Here is a 20,185-nt window from a genome sequence, read left to right on the forward strand (position 1 = left end):
CCCAAAATGTAGCAATACTTCTTTGTCTTCTGAAGGGTACACCATAAACAGTCATTTCTGTAATGACTCCTGTCACCATTTTGTTGTTAGCGGGTAGGCGTGCCCATTCAGTGCCGGGGGGAGTCCGGTGATGAGTGAGGCTGGGGCCTGGTCCTGCGGTGTCACAGTTGGGCTCTAACTCTTGCACTGTGTGCTGTTTGCTCCTGAACCCGCCATACTACAGTGGCCCCGGTGCCTGCTGGTAGGCTCTTCCCACCTGTTGGGTTTTTAGAACTTAGGCCTTTCTTTTTTCTAGTATTCTAGTTTTCTGTATTACGAACGGATGTATTTTGTAGTTTTAAGTGTTCCTTCCTCCAAAAATACTATTTCTGATGTGATACTTCTAATCTATTTTGGTTTAGGGTGATTCTGAGGTAAAGGCGATTAGGTTCTGCAAGCAGATCTATGAGTTCTTCATGGCCAGAGTTGACATATCTTTTTGCTTTTTTAAAAAATATGTTTTGAGAGAGAGGGAAAGGGAGAGAGATGGAGAGGTAGGAACATCAATGAGAGAGAAACATCGATTGGCTGCCTCCTGCATGCCTCCTATTAGGGATTAGACCTGCAAACCCAGGCATGTCCCTGACTGGGAATCAATCCAGCTCAACCACTCAGCAACTCTAGCTGGGTGACATATCTTTTCTGATAAATGAAATATTTAATTTATCATGTATTGTTTATACATGTTTAAATTATCCTTTGGAGAATTCAATAATTCTGAAAAATTTATGTGCTAAAATAGGCTGAAGTATTCAACTTTTTTGAAACATTGATTCTTATTATTCAAACATTCTAGCAAAGTAATGGAAATTATTTAAATAAGGTACAATTTCTACACATCACAGCTTTCTTTATTTCTACCTCTCTCAGCTTGTTCCTTATCCATGAATATAGATGGTTGTTGTCATGGTTAAATGGGCTTTGTTTTCCTTTTTTCTGCTTAATGTATTATAAATACCAACTTGCTGTAGAGTCCTGGTGATTGATCATAATGGCTTTGCAGCATTTCACCACCTTAGCACACCATGATTCATCTTCCCTCTGGTGTTGAAATTTAGGGTGCTTTTCTTGTTTTGTTTTGAGAATTAGTCCCTCAAGGGCCATCTTTGTGCATTGAGAGTCTTCTTTTGCATTATTTCTCTGGACTTCTTGGCCTATTAAAAAGGTTCAGTAGATGTTGATGAGTATTACTGTGTGCCAAGCACTCTTGGAACATAGCAGTGAGTGGGGAAGTCAAGTTCTTCCTTTTTTTCCTATTCAAATGGTGAGAGAGAATCCTATCTAATAAAGATGGAATATGCAAATTGCTGTAACTCCGTGACGAAGATGATGGCGCCCATAGCCAATAAGGAGGGAATATGCAAATTGATGCAACAAGGCTAGAGGCTGAAGGCAGCTCTTGGCTGGAGCGAAGGCAGAAAGGTGGATCCAGTCTGGAGCAAAGGCAGTGCCAGCAGCCAGGGGAAGGAAGGCCTATTCTTGCACAAATCTTTGTGCCTCAGACCTCTAGTAACAAATACAAAATGTCAGGTTTGTTTATAAGTGCTAGGAAGAAAAGGATCAGGCAGGGTAAGGATGAAAGCATGAAGAGAGTCCTGTTTTAGGATAGTCTGGGAGGTCCACGAGGGCAGTAACATATGAACCAGGTTTTGAAAGAAGTGGGAGGATGATCAGTGAGTCTGTCAGGGAAAGAGTAATTCTAGCAGAAGAGCAGCAGCTGCAAAGGCCCTGTGGTACAATTTCACTTGGGGAAGCAAGAACGTAGCCTGTTTTCTCCTGTGCCTCGGTGTCGGTAGCAGTGGTGATGAGTGCTGTTTGGGAATTGGTGGTTGATACAAGAGGACAAGATGGTTGATGAGTATATTGTTGGTGGAGGATGGATAGCCATGAATGAGTTCTTGTTTCTGCGCTCCTATAGTCAAAGGGTGAATAGGTCAGTGCAGTCATTCTTCCTGACTGGCCCTCTCATTTCTAGGAAGCTCTCCAGAGGAAGTAATTAGACTTGCAAAATTATTTGCAATCACAGAACACAAGCAATGCTCAGAAGAAGAAAAATTGATTCTGTTAAATTATGTCACATCCACACAACAAAACCCCTTGTGTTCTCTTAAAAATGACATAGTTGTATATGTAGTTGTTTGATAAGTATAATATTGATAGTTGCCCATATGTTTGTAAAAATGTTTATAGCAAAAAGTTGGAAGGGTTATAATCAAAGACTTAAAACAGTAGTTGTTTTTGCTTGGCAGTATGTCACTGATTTTTTTATGGCCTATATTTTTAGATTTTTTTAATAATGGATATATCTTATTTTTGTAATTAAAAAGTAATGTTTAGAATGTTACTAGTGATAATACTATCAACCTGCAGCCAAACAGCTAGACTTTGCCATTATAGATCCTTCTTGTTGGACATTTTGTTATAACAACATATTTCATTGGTTAAAGATGAAAACACTAAAATGCAGACTTCAAGGATATTGGGTGGAAGAATCCATAGTTACTATTTGGACAAATCCCTCAGTTTCTGTGAGAAAGTTGCCTATTGCAGTGTCGCCAATCTTTCGGACCTCATGGACCACCAGTGGTCCGTAGACCGCTAGTTGGCGACTGCTGATCTCCTGCACTGATTCAGCAGTCCTGTCCCCGTGGAGCAGGTGGAGCTTGAGCTTAAATGTGGCCCAAATTGCCCAGGAAACTTCTCTAAAATGTGCACGTATGGGCTTGCACACCCTGCTCCCTCCCAGACCACTTGCTATCCACCCCAGAGAAATTCTCTTCACCAGCAGTGAGCAGCCGTCTCTTGCCCAGGTGCGATCCCTGCCCTGGGTAGTGGTTCAGAAGAAGGCAGGCATGGTCTCTGCCTTGGAGGGCCTTTCACTGTGGGTGAGGAGGCCCAGAATACCCAAGTGCGCAGCGCTCTCTGACACAGAACCTTCTGTAAACCTGCCCACGTGTTGGACAACAGCTCCCTTTTCTACCCACTGTGACACTCCTTGAATTTTAGTTAAATCTTGTTAAATTGTTTGTTGTTAGAATTTTTTTTTTAATATATTTTATTGATTTTGTACAGAGAGGAAGGGAGAGAGATAGTTAGAAACATCGATGAGAGAGAATCATCGATCAGCTGCCTCTTGCACATCCCCTACTGGGGATGTGCCCGCAACCAAGGTACATGTCCTTGACCGGTATCGAACCCAGGACCTTTCAGTCCCCAAGCCGACGCTCTATCCATTGAGCCAAACCGGTTTCGGCTGTTGTTAGAATTTTTTGTCTCAAGAGAAATTGAACAGTTCTGCCATCAATGTGAAGAAGTGTGAAATTGATTCACTTCAAAGATGACACAGTACTACTCATTTGTAGAAGTGAATTTCTTTGGAGAAGCGCGTGTATTAAAAGCAATAAAGTCTTGGATGGTAGAGTTCTTTACAGAAATCCGAAACAGCTTAACTCGGTGATTTACCTTAGTGCTGATGGGAACCTCTGAGGTCTGTTCTAGCTGGTATTTCTTTTCTCTGCTTGACAGATGAGGAACTGGAAATTGGTGACATAGCTGGGATTAAGGCCCCTGGCTTGATTTCTCAGCCTTGGCATGCAGACCTTTGGACTGCATCATGCCTCCAAGGATGGCTAACTTACTGTATCCATTTTTCCTTCAGACTAAAGCAAATCTTGTAACTCCAAGGAACGGGGAACCACTAATTGCTGCTATTCAGGACTTTCTAACAGGTGGGTTTGTGAAATTCACTTAAAAGGAGGCTGTGGAACAGTGGTTCTCATTCACAGTGGTTTTATATGAGAACTTGCAAAGCTCTTTAATTGCCTGTGTTTAATTCTGTTGTTTGTTTACTAAGTTTAACTGTGAACCTGTTGGAAATGTTTTGTAATGGTTGATTATTCATTGAATCAACAAGCATTTGTTGAGCTCCTGTGTAGACCAAACATGTTTCTCAGCCCTGGGGATACAGCAGTGAGCAAATCAAACTGCTTTTACTCACGGAGCCTAAATTCTAGCTGGAGGGGAGAGCCAGTAAGCAGCTGTATGGTTTGTCACTTTTTTAATAATAGTCCATATTTATTTTATTTATTTTTAATATATTTTTATTGATTTCAGAGAGGAAGGGAGAGGGAGAAAGATAAAAACATCAATAGGAGATGCTGGTAGGAACCTCAATTTTATTTATTTTTTAATATATTTTATTGATTTTTTTTTACAGAGAGGAAGAGAGAGTGATAGAGAGTTCGAAACATCTATGAGCTGCCTCCTGCACACCCCCCCACTGGGGATGTGCTTGCAACCAAGGTCCATGTTCTTGACCAGAATCGAACCCAGGACCCTTCAATCTGCAGGTCAACACTCTATCCACTGAGCCAAACCCGTTTCGGCAGGAACTTCAATTTTAAAATTGAAATGTGATTTTCTCACAGTTTCACTCATTTATGTGTGTGTGTTTAACATTTTTAGGTGCCTATCTCCTTACTCTTAAGGACACTTTCTTTGACCGAGCCAAGGCATGCCAAATCATTGCTTCAATATTGGTGGGCAAGGATGAGAAAATTAAAGTTCGTCTCCCGCCTCCTACAATATTAAAGGTTTGTGCAGGAGCTATGTGTGTATGTACACAGGTGTGTGTGTGTGTGTCCATCCCCATATGCCCGTATGGATTTACCCAAGCCAGTGCTGAGTTTGCATGTGATCGCTGTAGTCTTGTCTTATTTACATGAAAGGTGGTCGAGACCAGGCTCGGCCAGTTGATGCTCTGCCTTCCTTTCCTCCTCCAGCCTGTCACCCTGTGGACAGGAAAGCAGATCTTCAGTGTCATCCTCAAACCTAGTGATGACAATCCAGTGAGGGCCAACCTTCGAACCAAGGGCAAGCAGTACTGTGGCAAAGGAGAAGACCTCTGTGTCAATGATTCCTGTAAGTTTAAAGCACACGGGGGAGGGGGAGTCAGAGAAGCAAATTCAGTGTTTCTCTAAGGTCTTAGCCTGAGACAGGAAATTTGTTCTTCAGGGAAATGTAGCTGATGATTCTCCTCTCAGATATGATTTCCTTGTTTTGTTTTGTTTTGTTTTGTTTTGTTTTTTAATATATTTTTATTGATTTTAGAGAGGAAGGGAAAGGGGAAGAGAGATGGAAACATCAATGATGACAGAAAATCATTGATTGGCTGCTTCCTGCACTCCCCCCACTGAGGATCGAGCCTGCAACCTTGGCATGTGCCCTACTGGGAATTGGACCGTGACCTCCTGGTTTACAGGTCAATGCTCAACCACTGAGCCTGAGCCAAGCTGGCCCGGCTCAGATGTTATTTTTTTTTCTCTAAGGAGATCTTATAGACACATGGGCCAGTGATTAGAATGTTTTTCTACACATGCATTTTTGTCTTAGGTGACTGGTTTCTGTCTTTTTTTTATCTTAATTTAATTTATTGAGGTGACATTGGTTTAGTTTCTTTCATTTAATACAATTTCTTTTATTCCGCCTCTTTTGTTTTTTGGGGTTATTTTTTGTTGTTTTTTTTCATCAACCAGAGTCTCATTACTTAAGGCATATAATTTCTTATTTTATGTTAAAAAAAATGTGTTCATTGACTAAAGTATGACTTAAATGTATAACAAAAAATATGAAGTTTTTTCCCTGCCTCACCTGGTTAGTAAATTTTTTGATAACCTGAAGATCAGGTGTAACAGTGAAATTTATTTACTAGTAAGTGCAAGCCAGCTGAGACACGTAGAGGAATGCAGCTCAAAGTTTGGTCTTCAGACCAGTGCCATCGAGCCAGCATTTCCTTTCTGGCATGAGCTCCTTAGTTTATCTTAGGCTGCTTACAGGAATGGGCTTTGCTAGCAAGGCCTTGTGACAGGAAATGGATCTATAGAACTCTGAAGTCCCCCTGAAGGTCAAGGTTTCTACTGTCTTGTAATGGAGGTGAAATGTTTTTTAGAGCATTGATTTTTCTCGGATTTATAGTCATTACTTGGAAAATATACTCCCAGGATTTTTAAATATTTTGGCTTGTTGTTTTATTTTGGTTTTTATTATTTTTTAAAGCATCGTGATATCTATTTATTTATTTATTTATTTATTTTAATCCTCACCTGAAGATATTTTTCCATTGATTTATTTTTATTTTTTTTATTTTTTTTTTTATTTTTATTTTTATTTTTAGAGAGCAGAATGGAGGCAGAGAGACACACACAGAGAGAAACGATGTTAGAGAGACACATTGATTGGTTGCCCCACCCTGACTAGGGCTTGGGATCGAGCCTGCCATTTTAATGCATTTTTTTTTATTTTGCCTCTTGTTTTTTGGGTATGTACCATTGACCAGAATCAAGCCCAGGACCCTTCAGTCTGTGGGCCAACACTCTATCCACTGAGCAAAACTACCTAAGGCTAGCTTGATGTTTTAGGTTGTGTTTTGTTTTGGGTTTTTTGTGTGTTTTTTTCTAGATAAGAATTTCACTTCTTTTGGTTGCATAAGTTCTTCATGATGGTGCCCCTGTTGGTTTCCAATATCTTAGCCAAATAACACAGCACTTTACACTTTGGTTACAAAGCATTATGCTATACACAATGTCATTGATGCCCCTATGACATAGAGATGGCAAGTACTTGATACTGCCTTTCACAGTTCACAGATGAAGAGAATGAGGGTCAATTAGTACATTTCAGAGTTAAGACTGTAAGGGCCTTTAATGCTTTTTAAAAGACACTAGATTTATCTTTTTGAGGAGAATTTCTATTTGCTCTGCTTTAACTTTAAATATGGGAACAAGTTTTCTCAACTGCCTTCAATGCTTTTTGGAATGAAGAAAGGTATGTTAATTGTCTATTACATGCATAGTCACTGTCACCCTTGCAGACGTCACTATCCAGAACAGTGAGCTGATGAGTGGCAGCATGGACAAAGGAACACTGGGATCAGGATCCAAGAACAATATTTTTTACATTTTGCTGCGAGACTGGGGACAGAATGAAGCTGCCGATGCCATGTCAAGGCTTGCCAGGCTGGCTCCTGTCTACCTCTGTGAGTATCTCAGCATCCTCATTTTATGCTGTATTTGCTGGGGTTTCTTCTGCTACTGTTTCATCTCCCTTCTCACCCCACACACATACACACACAGAGAAAAGCATATCTATTCCAAGCTAAACATGCTTTCCTCAGTGAAATGAATGTGATACTGACTCATAGGCGGCATATTTGCATTCCTTTTCAGTCTCTTCTCTAATCTATAGGGCTCCCTGTTGCTACCAGATAGGGTTGGGTTACATAAAGGGCCTTGTGTGGGCTGCTTCCAAGGTTTCTATGCACTCACTGTACCCTCTGGGCCTTCCATGATTCAGCCCTACCAGATTTCTTCCCTACTACCTTGGCACTGTTCTATTTTCTGTGTTTGCTCATGTTTTGAGCATGCCATGAGTCAAGAGATCTTTACTGCCCCCAAACATCTTTAGTCTACTCACTTGATTAATTCTTTGGCTGGGTATAGAATTGAAAATTGAAAATTATTTTACCTCAGAATTCTGAGGATAGCACTTTATTTTATTCTATTCTAGCTGCCAGAGTTGCTATTAAAGTGTATTTCTATTTTTATACCCAAATTTTTGTATTGAATTGTCTTTTTATTCTGGAAACATTAAGAATCCTCTCTTTGGTTTTGGTATTCTAAAAGTTCACAATGATACATACATCTTTGGTAGTATGGGTATTTTACCATTCATTGTTGCTGAGCACTCTATAAACTCCCTTAATTTACAATTATTTGACTTCAGTTCTGGAAATTTTCTTCTATTATTTTTCTGATAATATTCTCTCCTTTACTTCCTTCTTTCTTTTTGGCATTTCTATTAATTATCTACTAAAGCTCCTGGATTGACTTTCTCTCTGATTTAATCTTCTTTTCCTTGTTTATTTTTTTGTTTTCATATTATCTTTTAACACTTCTATTTAAACATACTTCTCACTATCGTATATTTAATTTCCAACCATTGTTTTTACCCTCTTTTTTTATGTTTTTATTTATTTATTTATTTATTTATTTATTTATTTTTAGAGAGAGGGAGGGAGGAAGGGATAGGGATAGAGAGATAGGAACATTGATAAAAGAGAAACATCATAAAATCAGCTGCCTCCTGCATGCATCCTACTGGGAACCAAGCCCATAATCCTGGCATGTGCCTTGACCAAGAATTGAACTGGTGGCCTCTTGATTCCTGGGTTGATGCTCAACCACTGAGCTACACTGGCTGGGCTTTTTTATTTTTTTTTCTTAAAGCTTCCTGTTCTTTTTTTTTAAAATCCTCACTTGAGGATATTTTTTTCATTGCTTTTTAGAGAAAGTGGAAGGGAGAGAGAGAGACAGAAAGAAACACTGATGTGAGAGAGGCACATCAATTGGTTGCCTCTGGCATGTCCCCAGCCAGGGCCGGGAGCCTGCAACCGAGATACAGGCCCTTGACCAGACTCAAACCTGGGACCCTTCAGTCGCAGGCTGATGTTCTATCCATTGAGCCAAAGAGGCTAGGGCAAGGCTTCCTATTCTTACTATCCAGATGTACCCTCTCTATCACTGTGAGAGAATATTACTCAGTTTTATTTTATTTGCTCTCTGAATATTCTTTTAGTTTCTTTTTTCTGTGTGTTTGTTGCCTTCTGTCTTCCATGGTAATGAGTTTCCTCAATTATCTGGTTCTCTGGCTGTCATTTATATTTTATGAGTGAGGCACAAAAACACTGATTGGAAATGGAGTTGATTGGCTGAGAGATATCTCAGTTTATTAATTGAGCTGGAAACCAGCTTTTTGATTGAGGAACTACCCAATATCCCTATTAGTAATGTTTTCTCCAGAGAGACTTGGTTTCTCCAGAGACATCTTTCTATCTCAACCTCCTTCCCTAGGATGGAGACCGGGCTGCTGGGATTCTGGGAGCTGGACAGGGAAAGGGGCTAAGGAACCTTCGCCATGGACTATTAAGACCTTCCCTCAGAGCCTGATTGTAGCCATCCCCATCTGTCTGCACCCAGTATCCCCAATCCAGACTCTCTCTACTTGCATTTGTTTGGGTAGTAAACTCCCATCTCCCACAGGAGTAAGGCCCTGGGCCTGCTTTTTGTGCAGATTTTACACTGGGTTTCTCTGTTTCCAACACATACACCAGCTCTAACATCTGCAGAGCCTGGTGATCTAGCTTCTGAGCCTTTCCATTGGTCCTCATTTCCATAGCATTTGTAGTCATCTTACTCCCAACCTCCCATCTGCTCACTTCCTACATATATTGGGGCTAGGATTATTGATGGCGCATGGTTCCAGAAAGATGGAGTTTACATTTTTTCTTGCTCTCTGTGTTTTGGGATGATTCCTGGAAAGAGAAACCAGAATTGGGAGGCGTGGGGCAGAATCTAAGTCCCTGTGATGCTACTGGAGAACCAGAAGTCAGATGTTCCATTGGTAGGTGGGACATACCGTGCTCCCACTAAATTGTAATCTCTGAGAGAAGTGAGTCTTAGTTTGGATTGTGTTTCTAGGGACTGATACAGTAAGTTTTTTGCTTGTTTGATACAGTAATTTTTAATGTAATTTAATTATGACAGATCCTCTGAAGGTATAAACTTGTTTCCACATAGTAGTTTGATTGACATCCATGACTCAATCTTCTTTACCTGTCAACTATTCCACAGCAAACCGTGGGTTCTCAATTGGGATTGGTGACGTCACACCTGGTCAAGGGCTGCTAAAAGCCAAGTATGAGTTGCTGAATGCTGGCTACAAAAAATGTGACGAGTACATCGAAGCCCTAAACACGGGCAAGCTGCAGCAGCAGCCTGGCTGCACCGCGGAGGAGACGCTGGAGGTGAGTCTGGCTCTTCGGGCAGTCAGTTCTGCCACGTGCTCCTGGGAGGAGCTGTCAGCCACAGAGAGAAGGTAGCAGCGGGGAGAGGGAAGCAGAGGCAGTGGCTTCAGCCTCATCTTGGCCCTGTGCTGCTTGTGTGTGTTTAATGAGGGAGGGCCTTCGGTCAGGCCCCTTACGTCCCTCTCAGCTGTCACATTCTAGGTGGTGAAGACACAGCCCTATCTGTTCATTTGGCCACACGGGACTGCTTGTGTTCAGACATCACACTTAGCCCTTCTGGAGCTGGTAAAGTGCTTCTGCCATGTCTGTTTCCCACACCCTTCTCCTACAGGCTGGCACTGCCACTGTTCAAATGGATGGTCTTTGAAAGAGACTTGGGTACAGAAGATGGAAAATTCATGTCAAGAGTCATGTACCAGAGTGCCGCCCCTCTGCCCCCTTTTGGAACTAGGTTAGCTGAGAACAGGACCAGCACATGTCCGAGTCAGAATCACAACCATCCTTTGAGAGTCCTGTGTGTTCTCTGAAGCAGCCCGGTCAGCAGTCTGTCTGCACCGGGTTTGCCTGGTTCTCCAGAAGAAGGGCTCTGTAAGCAGTAAGAAGTTTTCTGATCAAGTGAATTTTTAAAGCAGGTTGTGTGAGGTTGTCACCCTTTCTAGCTCAGTCTTAATCTCACTTAAGTCTGAAAGAGGGCCGGGGGGAGAAATGGGAGGTTCTCATCTAGCAGTGTTTCCCAAAGTGTGGTACGCGTACCCCCAGGGGTACAGGAAGAGTTTGGTGGGGGTACGCGTTGCACCGGAGTTTGGTGGGGATATGCACTGCACTGTGCTTAGCTTTGCCTAATTCTATGTTCTCATGAGTACAAGGGGTACTCAGCGTTACAAAATTTATAGAAGGGGTACACATATGTCAAAAGTTTGGGAAACACTGATCTAGAGAATTACTTGAGGCCGCAGCAGCACTCACTTTTACTGGAACCATGGCTCTGAGTGACTAAGCCTCCTGAGTTGGGGGTTGAGGGAGGACAGAGTGGATGAGCTGGAGGACTGGAGCATTCCAGGGGAGTCACCTCATCGCACGCTTCACTGTGGGAGTTCAAATGTGTTCTTGGCAAGAAAAACTAGACACATTTTATAAATAGTCCAGGCATTGTCTTCCCCTGTGCACATTTACTCAGGCATGTGTGTGCACAGCGATAGACTTGCTGATATGTGTTGTATGGTCTGTGCACACAGCCACACGCATTCTCCTTACTGCCATTGAAAGGGTTGCTCGGGGTTTTGTTACTAAGCCTCTTTACCTCACACACTGATTTGGAATCTTGTGGAAGATGTTGATCTGTACATAAAGGGCATCCTGGTCTTCCAAGACTCTGAAACCTCTATTTTTTGGAAATCTGACATCTTAAATGTTTTCACATTTCCTTAAATTGTACATTTGTGACCAGCAGAGCCAGTGAGGGTGACTCCACACCTCCCTCTCTCCCACCAGGCTCTGATCCTGAAGGAGCTGTCGGTGATCCGAGACCATGCGGGCAGCGCCTGCCTCCGGGAGCTGGACAAGAGCAACAGTCCCCTCACCATGGCTCTGTGCGGCTCCAAAGGTGCGTGCTCTGGCCGCCGCGATCAGTGTGTTGTCCGTATGGAGTGGCCGTATTCTCCATATGGACTGGCTGGTTCTGTTCTGCAAAATGTAGGAATCATAACTTCAAAGAGACCTTTTGTTTATAAAGGCATATCTCTTTAAATCAGGTTCACTCATATGTTGTTTAAAAAAAAAAAAAAACACCTGTATTTTCGATCCACGGTTGGGAATCTGCGTATGTAAGGGCTGACTTCAGTTACATGTGGATTTTTGACTGCAGGCAGCTGATGCCAATCACCCTCACATTATTCAAGGGTCAGCTGTATATAGAAAAAGAACTATTTACATTTTGGGGAGTTCATTATTCTAGAGGAACTTCTTGGTAATGTGTGTGGGGAGAGCCTTTGGTCAGGCCCCTTACATCCCTCTCAGCTGTCACATTCTAGGGGTGAAGAAACAGCCCTATTGTTCATTTGGCCACACGGGGATGCTAAGTTTGAGGGTGTTTTGAGCAACTTTAAAACAACTTTTAAAAAGCTAGGGATTTAAAAAATAATATATAGTATTTAGTGATGAAGCAAAACGCTTTTAATTTCACACCTACCCAGGATCTTAAAACATTAGGTTTCATGGTGCTGTGCTCAAATTCAAAACCTCTATGCTTCCCCTATTTCTGAAAATTTTTTACAGATAAAGTTCAAATACTTTAGCTTTACTGCCTTTAACCCCAGTATTCTACTTTTTTGCTCCTTGCACATGCCTCACCCTTTCCATGAAGAGTCTTCCCTCCAACCCTGACGTGCTTGCTGTACTGCTCCGAGCACCTCTAGCCCTCACCCCACCGCCTTCCCTGTTACCGAGCTCTCCCCTAGGCTGTGACCTTACTGTGGGGAGGGGGCGGGGCTGCATTACAAGCTGTTTTATTCCAGGATCTGCTCGCACTTCAGTTAGTGTTATTTCAGTAAATGATGTTATATTCCTGACCTGCTTCCCCAGGTTCCTTCATTAACATATCACAGATGATTGCCTGTGTGGGACAGCAAGCCATCAGTGGCTCCCGAGTGCCAGATGGCTTTGAAAACAGGTCCTTGCCTCACTTTGAAAAACACTCAAAGGTAAGCAGTGGAGGGTCAGGCAGAACTTAAGGACAGCCATCCGCAGTGCAGAAGAGAGTAGCTGAGCTCTGCAGCTGCCAACCACATACAAGGGCTGGCACTGCTCAGGGTAGTTATTGCCTCTTCAACCCAACCGGGTCTCGTAGAAGGAGCCTGGTAACACTTGGACAATGCCCCCTTTGAAGTCCCTCTCCGAGGGGGAGGATTTCAGGTTCCCATCCAACGTAAGCCATCAGAATGAATATTTATATATATATGTTCAATCTGTTTGCTTATTTGGGGGAGATTTACATAAAAGTTAAGGATTTTTAAATAGTTTAAATTTTTAAATAGTTTAAGCCAAACAAGAAATTTTAGGTTCTCCCTCTGGAATTCTCAAACTCAGCTTTTTAATGTCTTCTGAATTCTATTAGCCTTGTGGTTTGGGCGCTAATGTAAGCAGAGAGAGGCAAACCTGTGCTGAGGTTGTTCTGGGACTCAGGGCAGACAACTGTTAAACCTGTAGTTACAGAACTTAAAGTAGATTTGGGCCCTCAGTGAATTCTGGGTGTGGAGCCCAACAGCTCCTGCCACTTGGAACTGCAGTATTTCTGTGCAGCCCCTCCTAGGCAGACAGCACTGCTGTCCTGAGATGTATGGAGTCTGGGTATGAGGTAGCTCCAGGAACAATGCAGGTCCTCTGCTCCTGGTCAGAATTCACCAGCAGTCAGGCAAATAAATGGTCGCTGGAATGGTACCTGCCTGTGTGTCGGGCTCAGAGTTGTAGGGCAGCTGACTAGTTTGGAGGAGAGGCCAAGGGCATCCAGACTTCTCGGTCCCTGGGCCAGTGCTAGATTAGACTTGGGGAAGTCTGCTTGGGTAGAAAGGTCTCTGAGTCCACAGGTTGCCCCTTAAACACAGTAAGGAAGCAGGAGGTTGGTCTGTTCTTCTCAGTTGTCCTCTAAGGAGCATAGAATATCCAGACCAAAGGCTATTTGGCCATTTCACATGGTGCTTTACATATGTGCATATTGTTAACAGTATCACTGAAATACATTGTATATGTCATAGTCACCCATTCAAAGTGTACAGTTCAGTGACTGAATGTACAGTTAGTAAGTATATTCACATGATGGTGTGATCATCCCCATCATCTAATTTTAGGACATTTCCCGCACCCCAAGTGAACCCCATAAACAGTAGCAGCCCATGGCTATGTTCTGGAGGTGGATAGGCTGGCCCAGGAAGGATGTCTTTATGGGAGTCACTACTTCCCAGGAAACGGGCTGGCTGCTGCAGTCAATGAGTGCCCTCCGAGGTCCTTGGCTGCCCGTCTGCTCTAGGGATGGCAGCCCAGGCTTTGGTTTTCTCTCCTGAGCCACTTGCCTGCCACTGGCACCAGCACCAGCCCTGGCGGGGACCTCACCCTCCTTGTCTCTGGTAAGAATGGGTTGTGCCAAATTATTTCTCATTTAGGGGACAGTATACAAAGCCCGCCACTTCAGAGAGTGCAGTGGCCAAGGATTTCTAGCTGGAAGGGGTGGCATTTTCTGATGTGAATGGGTTTTGGAATGGTGGACCCTGAACTATTTTTGTTTGATTTTTCTTTTTTTCTACCTCTCTTTAGCTCCCAGCTGCCAAAGGCTTTGTGGCTAATAGCTTTTATTCTGGTTTGACACCAACTGAGTTTTTCTTCCACACAATGGCTGGCCGGGAAGGTCTAGTCGACACAGCCGTAAAGACAGCTGAAACGGGATACATGCAGGTAATTGAAGAAATGTAGGCCATTGGCAACAGAGTAGGACAGAGCTCTGTGGATTTTGACTGCTGAGTGTTTACATATTTTGTACATGAGCTAAAATGTACCCTGTTTGGTAATAAAAAGGAAAAATTAAGAAACAGAAGAAATTAACAAAAAAGGGTAATGTTAATGTTCCAAATGCTGTGAACCTCGAATGATCAAGACCAGGCCAGAGCCACACTTTGCAAGGCTCTATGGGAGGAGAATGTGCATTCTGGAACTTAAGGGTTGACCCTCACTGAGCCTCTGTTTCCTAATGCACACAGTGGGAGTGGCAGTGCATACCTCCTGTCTATGGAGAGGACTCTGCTTCCCTTTGCAGCTGTGTGTGTACTAAGCATTATTAGTATCATCTATCTTGGCATTTTGGTGCCCGCAGGGGAGCTGGGAGGGAAGGCTCCCCACTGTGTGTGCAGTCTAGGATAACAGGGCCAGGGGGTTAATTTAAACTAGAGGTTTCCTGTGCCCCTGATGCAGAGGAGTGGAAACACATTCCTGCTTTGTTCTTCCGTAGACTGGGGGGGAAAAATCCTTAGCAAGGGATTTTGTTTTGTTTCGTTGTGTTTTGTTTTTTTCCAGTCTAATTTTCATTTCTTCTCTGTACTAGTAATATATGTTTATTTAGTTTTAATGTTTTTACCTGCTTACACCACCAAGTAAAGTTAACACTTCAAGTTGCTGGACCATGAACTCGCTGTAGCTTTGTGTCCTCTGTCTCCCACCACTGTGGATGCCAGTCTGAGAAGCATGGCCCTTTGCAAATTGGGAACCAGGGATGTTGGGCGAGTGGGCCGCTGAGGGTGAAATCGGCTCCAGCCAGTAGACACCTTCTCTAGCCTCTTCTGTAGCTCCTGTGGTGTGTCATTACTGATACTTCCCTTTTCATCACCTTTTGGTGGGAAATTGCCCTTCAGTTTTGGAGTGTGCTGCTTTTGTCAAAAGCCCAAGGACTAAAATGCTTTTACAGAATGTCTTTGACTCTATTTTTTGTCTTTACGTTTTGGAGTAGAATATGGATTTCCCAGAGCAGTGTGTTAACCTGGAACAAATTGGTTCTGGCAGCAGGGGTTTTTGTTTTGAAGTTGCCTGGAGGAAGAGTTCTTTCTCCCTAATTCACTGAGCCACCCTCACATTGTGCTGCAGTGGGTTCTGCTGGGGGAAGGTGTTCCCTGAGCAGATTTGAGAAATGGCCGCTGCCTGCTGGTTCAGACACAATGCTGGCCCTGTTCTCCTTCCCCTGTCCCAGAAGAGGGTCTGTACCTGATCCTCTGTAATTCATATTGAAGTCCACGGGGGTCCGAGATTAAGTTGTGTTTAGAAATGCAAAGCTGTTGCATTAATTTATACCTTAGGGAGAAAGAGAGAGGAGGCACAGCAGGCTAGGAAAACAGTGTTTGCATATTCCTTCAGGGTAGATGGGGTTTAAATTGCAGGTATTCTAAAACACACCAAAGTGCTGGAGGTTGGGCATATTCTAAACCCCACTGGACAGGTTAGTGAGGCAACTTGGCCTCGTTCTTGGGGTTAGGGGGATGTTTTTAAGGGATTTCTAATAAAATGTTTTTATGTGATTTAAAGTGCTAGTAACCTTGAAACTTAGAGTTGGGAATCTCATCCTCTGCACATGTGACTAGTCTTTGTTTTCTGTTTCGTTCCCTTTAGAGAAGGCTTGTGAAGTCCCTTGAAGACCTTTGTTCACAGTATGATTTGACAGTCCGAAGCTCTACGGGAGATATCATACAGTTCATTTACGGGGGAGATGGCTTAGATCCCGCAGCTATGGAGGGAAAAGATGAGCCCTTGGAGTTTAAAAGGGTTCTGGACAACATCAAAGTAAGATTTAGTGTTATATCTGGGGTTGGAGTGTTCTTAGGATGGAGGTGCCCTTTGGAAAATCACACACAGTTTAATGCTCAATCATATCTACTTAACTACAGGCTTAGTATTTTCCTTTTATGTTACTCTGTATAAGTTTTCCAATATTAAAGGAAAATATTTTCTCAATTTCAAAGTCTAGTGTTAGTCATCAAATCCAGTAGAAGGGGGCTTTTGTTTCTGTGTAACAGGCCAGTGTTATAAGTCATGGGTGTGAAAAGCAGTTACATTTCACATAATTTAGAGCAGCCTTTTAGAAGATAGTTTGACAGTACTGATCTGAATTAAAATGTGGGTGCCTTTTGCTCCCATAGTTCCTCTGAGAGGAACCAGCCCTGCAGAAATGATCTAAGGGTGCCAAGAGTGTTTTCCAGCACTGCTTGTGGTAGAGGCAGACCATCAGGGAGGAGAATTCAGATACATAGTGGTCTGCCTGTGCATTAGGATGATATGGAGCCCTTACATCTTTGGGGAAATGCTATGAGCTTGAGGGTGGAGGAATATTTTCACTCTTAAAATATTTGGAATTTTTTAAAACAACAATTTGTATCTTTAATGCAAATCTGGGTCAGTGTGAAGTTTGGGAGCAGTGTGACAGTACCCAGAAGTCTTTGTGTAAGTTTACCGTTTCCACCTTCATATTAAAGGTAGAATCTAAAACTTGTTTTGAAGGAGAAAAACATCACAGGTGCTAGAAGATCCCTCTAAGTATCCTGTCTCTTGTAGCTTCTTTCATTTAATATTGCCCCCTTCTCCGTTGCCCCCCACATCACGCTTTGTCCTTTGAACACTTGAGGCAGTCTTCCCGTGTCGGAGCGAGCCTGCGCTCAGTAAAAACGAGCTGGTCCTGAGCACCGAGTCCATCATGAAGAAGCACGAATTCCTCTGCTGCCAGGACAGCTTCCTGCAGGTAAGCTCCGGTGCTGATCGCCCCCCTTGGCTGTCACCAGGCCAAGGCCAGCGGGGGACTTTCATGAAATGGGGAGTGAGGGTGGGGGAGGTTGTGTAAGAGTGTTTCTTTGTTTAAAAAATTAAGCAAAAGAATGGCTGAGGCAAAATCTCTGCAGCCAATGTGAAGAATTTATCTCATGTCTTTCTTAGTTTGTGGCTTCTACACAGTGTTTTCCTATTAGAAGAATGCTAGAGAACTGATTTGTGCGTCACCCCTCCTATGGGCCAGCTCTTCTTTGTTCATTCTGAGTTCCAGTAATTTGTATTGGTAGGGGGGCTGTCTCAGTGCCCTTTTAAATCACTCTTTCTCCTACTCCATGAGTCTGCCCTTCTTTTTCTTCAGGGGAGCTGGTACCTCTTAGGGGTTTTTTTTGTTGTTCATTTTTTGTTTTTCTTTTTTTAATGTCACTGACCCGTTTAAGCAGCTCCTTTCTCTTTATGTGGTTATGATCAAAAGCAAAGGGATGCAGGAACCGGTTGTTTCTTGTTTGTACTGATTGGTTATTCAAATGCAGCAAAAAACAGCAGGAATGTATCCCTTTCAGTATATCAGAAATAAAAACCATGCCCAGCTGGTGTGGCTCAGTAGTTGAACCAGGAAGTCATGGTTCATTTCCAGGTCAGGGCACATGCCTAGGTTGCACATTCAATCCCCAATAGGGGGCGTGCAGGAGGCAGCCAATCAATGATTCTCTCATCATTGATGTTTCTATCTCTCCTTCTTCCTTCCTCTCTCTGAAATCAGTAAAAAATATATTTAAAACATTTTAAAAGCCACAGAGTGAAAGTACAAGGATACTTTTTGGGGAGTTAAGGAAGCTTCACTTCCTTTTATGTTGAGGAGTGAAAGGGGAAAAAGAATCTTACAGAATGTGATATGTTTAAATCAAGAGTATGGCTAGGCTGGGAGCCTTTGTTTTAATGTTTTTCCATAGATTTTTTTTTTTTTTTTTAACTAACAAGTTAGAGTTATGGTTTTGTTTTTCTACATCATCATATTTGCTTACATATTTCTCTGTTTATCCTTGAAGACCTTAACTGAGACAGGCTATGAGAAATATAATGAGGTAACACACTTCGCATGCTGCCACTGCTGAGCGTAGAGGGGTGAACCGAGCAGCACTCGGCTGCTTGCCAGCTCTGGAGACGACAGCCCTTCATCCTAGGGCTGGCAAGCAGGCCTCCTGTGCGTCACTTCGGACCGGCCTCTGGCTTGTCTTTGACAAGGGTTATGGGTGACCTCTGACCTCAGTGTTTATTTAGTCAGTGAGCAGCACTGTGTCATACACTGTGCAGGTCCTGGGAACACAAAGATGACTAAACATGTCCTTGCCCTTCAGTGGCTCACAATCTGGTGAGCTCAGTCTTTCCAAGAGAGTTCAAAATCCGCTGGCCAGACATTTGTCTGCGCCTCTGAGATGTGTCCCGGCCCTCGCCTTGCCAGAACTGAGGCAGCGGAGGCGGCTGCTGAGTGGCATTGAGCCCTGGCCCTGCCGGAGGCTGGTGCCCCTGCTCACAGACTGCTGTGGTGTGGGTGTGAGAACCTAACTGCTAGTTAAGCGTGTGATTAATCGCCTGTCACTTGCCATGTTGTGAGTTCCCTGTAGTATGCATGGGTTGATTCAGCTGAATTCTTAGTAGCTTATTTCAGTTTTCATTTCTGTAAAATGAGCCCTCTTTTTTTTTACCTCCAGTATGTCTAACTTTTGTGTAAGTCATTTCAGCAAAGCCGCTGGAAGCGGGTCCCTGTGGGTGGCCACTAAAGGTTCGTTTCCAGAGCCTGAGCTGGGGAGTGGCTTTAGGTGTGTCCTCTCTACTATGTGTGCAGAGTTCCTCCAGATGCCCGGCCGCGGGCTCTCTCTCCATTTTCCCTGCACCGGCAGGTGGTGCACCTTTCACACCCGGCGACAGTGGCAGCATCTGAGCCAAGAGGATCTCAGGAGCTTTCCCTAAAAGATACGGCAGCGGCTAGACAAGAAGGCGGGGAGGAAGTCAGCAATGTGGAAGAGGCTCCTCCCACAGATAACATAGAGGAAAAGTGAGGCAGCACAGCGCATGCTGCCTTTGAATAGTCCCTGTGAGGCAGAGTCACGCCCGGGGAGAGGGCTCTGCTCTGTGGTGTGTGCTCTCGGCTCATTTGAGAAGTGCCAAGTCAGTCCTATCAAGTGTGACCCCCTGGGAGCCGCACTCTGAAGGGGGCAGTGCATCACAGCACAGCACTGGCGGGAGGAGGTGACACTGTCCTGGTCCTGGGAGTGACCATGAGGAGTGACACACTGTCAGCTGTAAAACAGATGGTTTTTCTCCCCTCTGGGGGTTGCCAGAAAACTTTGCCTCAGGTCTGTGGTCTCCAATACTGCCCTCCTCGTGATGTACTTCTCACCTTCCTTGCTCCACTTTGTCTCCATCCTGCTGCTTAAAGTTCTGTTCTTCCATCCTTTTTTGTTTTTTTGTCTTTTGAGAGTACTTAAATACAGCAGCAGGAATAGCAAATATACTGATGTTTCAATTCTAGCTGAGAGCGGTTTCCAGGAACCCTTCCAAATTTCTGATTGTGTGGAAAGGGAGTCGGAGACTGAGGGGTGAGGCTGAGGTGAGAGTAAGGGAGCTGAGTGTGGGGGTGTTTCCTTTGAAATGTACATAATGTCTGCAAAGCCTGTTAGTTTTTAAATTGATCATAATGACTTCAGGAGAAAACTTAAAGTTAATCAGTCTAGAAACTAAGTATAACAGTACATTTCTACCTGCTCTGAGCTGTGTGAATGGAGGCAGTGTGTATGCCGGGAGAGCAAAGGGACAGCGGAAGGTAAGAAGGCTTACCTAGTATAAGGGTAACATGGCAGGGCCAGGAAAGTGGTGGTGTGGGCCATTGCTGAAGCATCATTGGAGAAAAAAGGCCCTAGAAATATCTGAACCAGTGAGCGCTGTGTCCAGGATGTGGATGATTAGGTTATCCCTTGGTAGTAACATTTTGTAGTAAGA

General features: G+C 43.5%; 1 protein-coding gene across 1 annotated transcript in view; it reads left to right on the plus strand.

Moving 5' to 3' along the window:
• Positions 1–20,185, plus strand: part of POLR3A (RNA polymerase III subunit A) — a 46,323-nt gene that overhangs the window by 13,131 nt on the left and 13,007 nt on the right. The window contains exons 12-21 of the mRNA XM_084903679.1: positions 3,698–3,767; positions 4,504–4,631; positions 4,821–4,959; positions 6,908–7,072; positions 9,726–9,898; positions 11,390–11,501; positions 12,479–12,597; positions 14,204–14,341; positions 16,040–16,210; positions 17,049–17,162. Of these exons, the coding sequence (XP_084759805.1) occupies positions 3,698–3,767; positions 4,504–4,631; positions 4,821–4,959; positions 6,908–7,072; positions 9,726–9,898; positions 11,390–11,501; positions 12,479–12,597; positions 14,204–14,341; positions 16,040–16,210; positions 17,049–17,162 (1,329 nt within the window). The remainder of the gene's footprint in view (positions 1–3,697; positions 3,768–4,503; positions 4,632–4,820; positions 4,960–6,907; positions 7,073–9,725; positions 9,899–11,389; positions 11,502–12,478; positions 12,598–14,203; positions 14,342–16,039; positions 16,211–17,048; positions 17,163–20,185) is intronic.

Source organism: Pipistrellus hanaki (assembly GCF_964339955.1).
Source record: "Pipistrellus hanaki genome assembly, chromosome: 14".
NCBI classification, from domain to species: domain Eukaryota; kingdom Metazoa; phylum Chordata; class Mammalia; order Chiroptera; family Vespertilionidae; genus Pipistrellus; species Pipistrellus hanaki.